The 2500-nt window shown below is 37.9% G+C and overlaps 1 protein-coding gene across 1 annotated transcript in view; it reads left to right on the plus strand.

The window, feature by feature from the left end:
* LOC137980506 (exosome complex component RRP46-like) overlaps positions 1 to 2500 on the plus strand; it is a 13490-nt gene that overhangs the window by 3343 nt on the left and 7647 nt on the right. Inside the window, exon 4 of the mRNA XM_068827961.1 lies at positions 196 to 336. Within this exon, the coding sequence (XP_068684062.1) occupies positions 196 to 336 (141 nt within the window). The remainder of the gene's footprint in view (positions 1 to 195; positions 337 to 2500) is intronic.

Consider the following 2500-nt stretch of genomic DNA (forward strand, 5'->3'; position numbering starts at 1 on the left):
CACATTGCATGCACTGCAATTAAACTTCCAGAATAATTTTTATTACTTTTAAATGTGAGTTCCTTTAAATTTGTGTGATTGGTACTAAATTAAAATTTGTTGCAAGCCTCAGGGTTTTTTTATAATTGGTGCTCAAATATATGTCAATGTCAAGAATAACTTCTGTTCAACCCATTTTCCATTACGGCCAAAAAGTTACTCTCATGTGCAATCAATGCTGCCTGTATGGCTATGGTGGATGCAGGTTTTCCAATGAAATGTCTGGTTTGTGCGGTAACTTGCAGCATGACAGAATCTGGAGATATTCACTTGGACCCTACACTGGAACAAGAAAAGGTTTGGCACCAATGATTGTGACGTTAGGCACCTCAGGTAGACAGATGATGCTATGCAGATAGGAGGGTTGTCCAATAGTCTCTTTCAATCATCCTAGATAAGTTGGGAAGAGGAAACAAGACTGTTCCAGCCACCTCGACTTTCTTTGATTTGCTGCTCATCCAAAGAAATGGATGAGTCAGTCCAGTTACAACTTGTCAAACCTGTTTTTGCACATGATCAATCGGCACACGTCATCAACAGCGTGACAATTTTTAACTGTCTAAATGCCCATGACTATTTCCTCTGTATGTCAGTTACAGAAACTAGTTTGCCAGAATTGAGAAACCTATTAATTTTTCCAGTAAAAATTGAAATGGCAATCTAAAAACTTGAATTATCTTGAGTTTCCACTAAATGATTCCTTGGTTGTCACGTGTTTGCCAACTGTTTGTTTTGGTTTTGTGGTTTTGTGGTACCGTTACGGTACTAGTCACTGACTCCCGAATACGTTTGAATTTTTAACACATGCCCAATACGAAATGTTGAGGTAGCTGGCAGTCTTCTTTCCCCTTCCCGACTTATCTAGGAAGATTGAAAGAGAATCTACTAGCAGGATAACTGTTCCATTGGACTCCAGTTGATCGATTAGCAATGAATAGATTCCACTGGAGTTACACGTTTTCTATCCATTTGAGAATTAGAAAAAAGTTAGTACTTGTTGTCGATCGGTGGCCCGAAGAAAGTGTTCCATTGGACTCTAATGGATCTATTGATAGCAAATAGATTCCACTGGAGTCACAAATTTTCTATTCGTAGTCCATGGCAATGCACTTTTATTTGATCAGCTGACCATAAAAACACTTCCATTTCAACATGGCGGGCATTGCGGACAACTTCGACTGTGTTTCGCCACTTTTGTACATATTGAAAAGTGTTGGAAATATTTTTTTTGACATAAATATATGTTTCAGATATTGCTCAAAACACAAGTCTATTGAGATGTCGCTGTTTTGCCAGATAGAACTGAAATGCACAATAATTGTTTGAAAGTCCATTGAGAACCGTTGTGCATAACAGCTAAAAGCAAATGGTAGCAAAAAAACAAACAAAAAAAGAACACATGATAATCGAAAGCCAAACATTAAATTTTGTATCGTGCCCATGCTTATTAACATTGATGAAATAAAAACAAAGAAAGTGTGACAATTACAATTTGTTTCGCTCTTGTTTCTTTTTGTGGCGCAATTTGAAATGTCTGCTTTAAGAACGAGGTATACACAATGTGTTGTGGGCTTGTTTTTAGCGTTTTTTAAATCTCTGCTTTATAAGAACAAGGTATACACAGTGTGTTGCGCACTTGTCTCTATACTTGGCTACACAATGTGTTGTGCGCTTGTTTCTTTGCATGGCTTGTTTGAAATGTTGCAAGCATAATTCCAGTAACACCATTGGACTCAATGAGTCTCCAGTGGATCGGGGGGGCTTCATTGGACTTTTATTTCCCCGTCTGTTAATTTCAAGTGTTTAGACTTCCGGTTTTATTTCACAAGTAGACTTCGGGTAACTCCATTGGACTCAATGCGACTCCAGTGGACTCCAACGGACTTCACCCTTCACTCTATCCAACGTGAAACAGATGTGACTTTCGGTTCCATTTCACGACTAGACTTCTAGTAACTCCAATGGAATCTAGATTTGCCAGCTGGAATCTATTTGAGTGTATTGGACATGTATGGCAGCTAGTTGCTTATGCATAGCCATTTTTTTTCATGAGCACTGTGGTGTACCCTGGTGAAAATCCTTAAAGGATCTTTAAAGATCTTCAAAGATCTTCAAAGACCTGACAAAGATCTTTAAAGATGAAGATCTTCACAGGATCCTTGAAGGATCTTTAAAGGATCTTCAAAGATTTTCTAACATTGAGGACTCTTGGGATACTACCTCAAGATCCTTGAGGAAATTATCAGGATCTTGCAAAGATCTTACCAAGATCCACACACAAAATCTTGGAAAGATCCTCAAAAGAATCCTTAAAGATCCTCAAAGAGTGACTGAGGATCTTACAAGGATCTTAAAAGGATCCTTGAAAGGTTCTTAATAAAATTTTTGACAAGATCCTTAAAGATCATACTAGGATCTTTCGAGGATCTTTGAAGGATCCTTATAGTGATCTTGAAAGAAA

Source organism: Montipora foliosa, chromosome 12 (genome assembly GCF_036669935.1).
Source record: "Montipora foliosa isolate CH-2021 chromosome 12, ASM3666993v2, whole genome shotgun sequence".
Taxonomy (NCBI): domain Eukaryota; kingdom Metazoa; phylum Cnidaria; class Anthozoa; order Scleractinia; family Acroporidae; genus Montipora; species Montipora foliosa.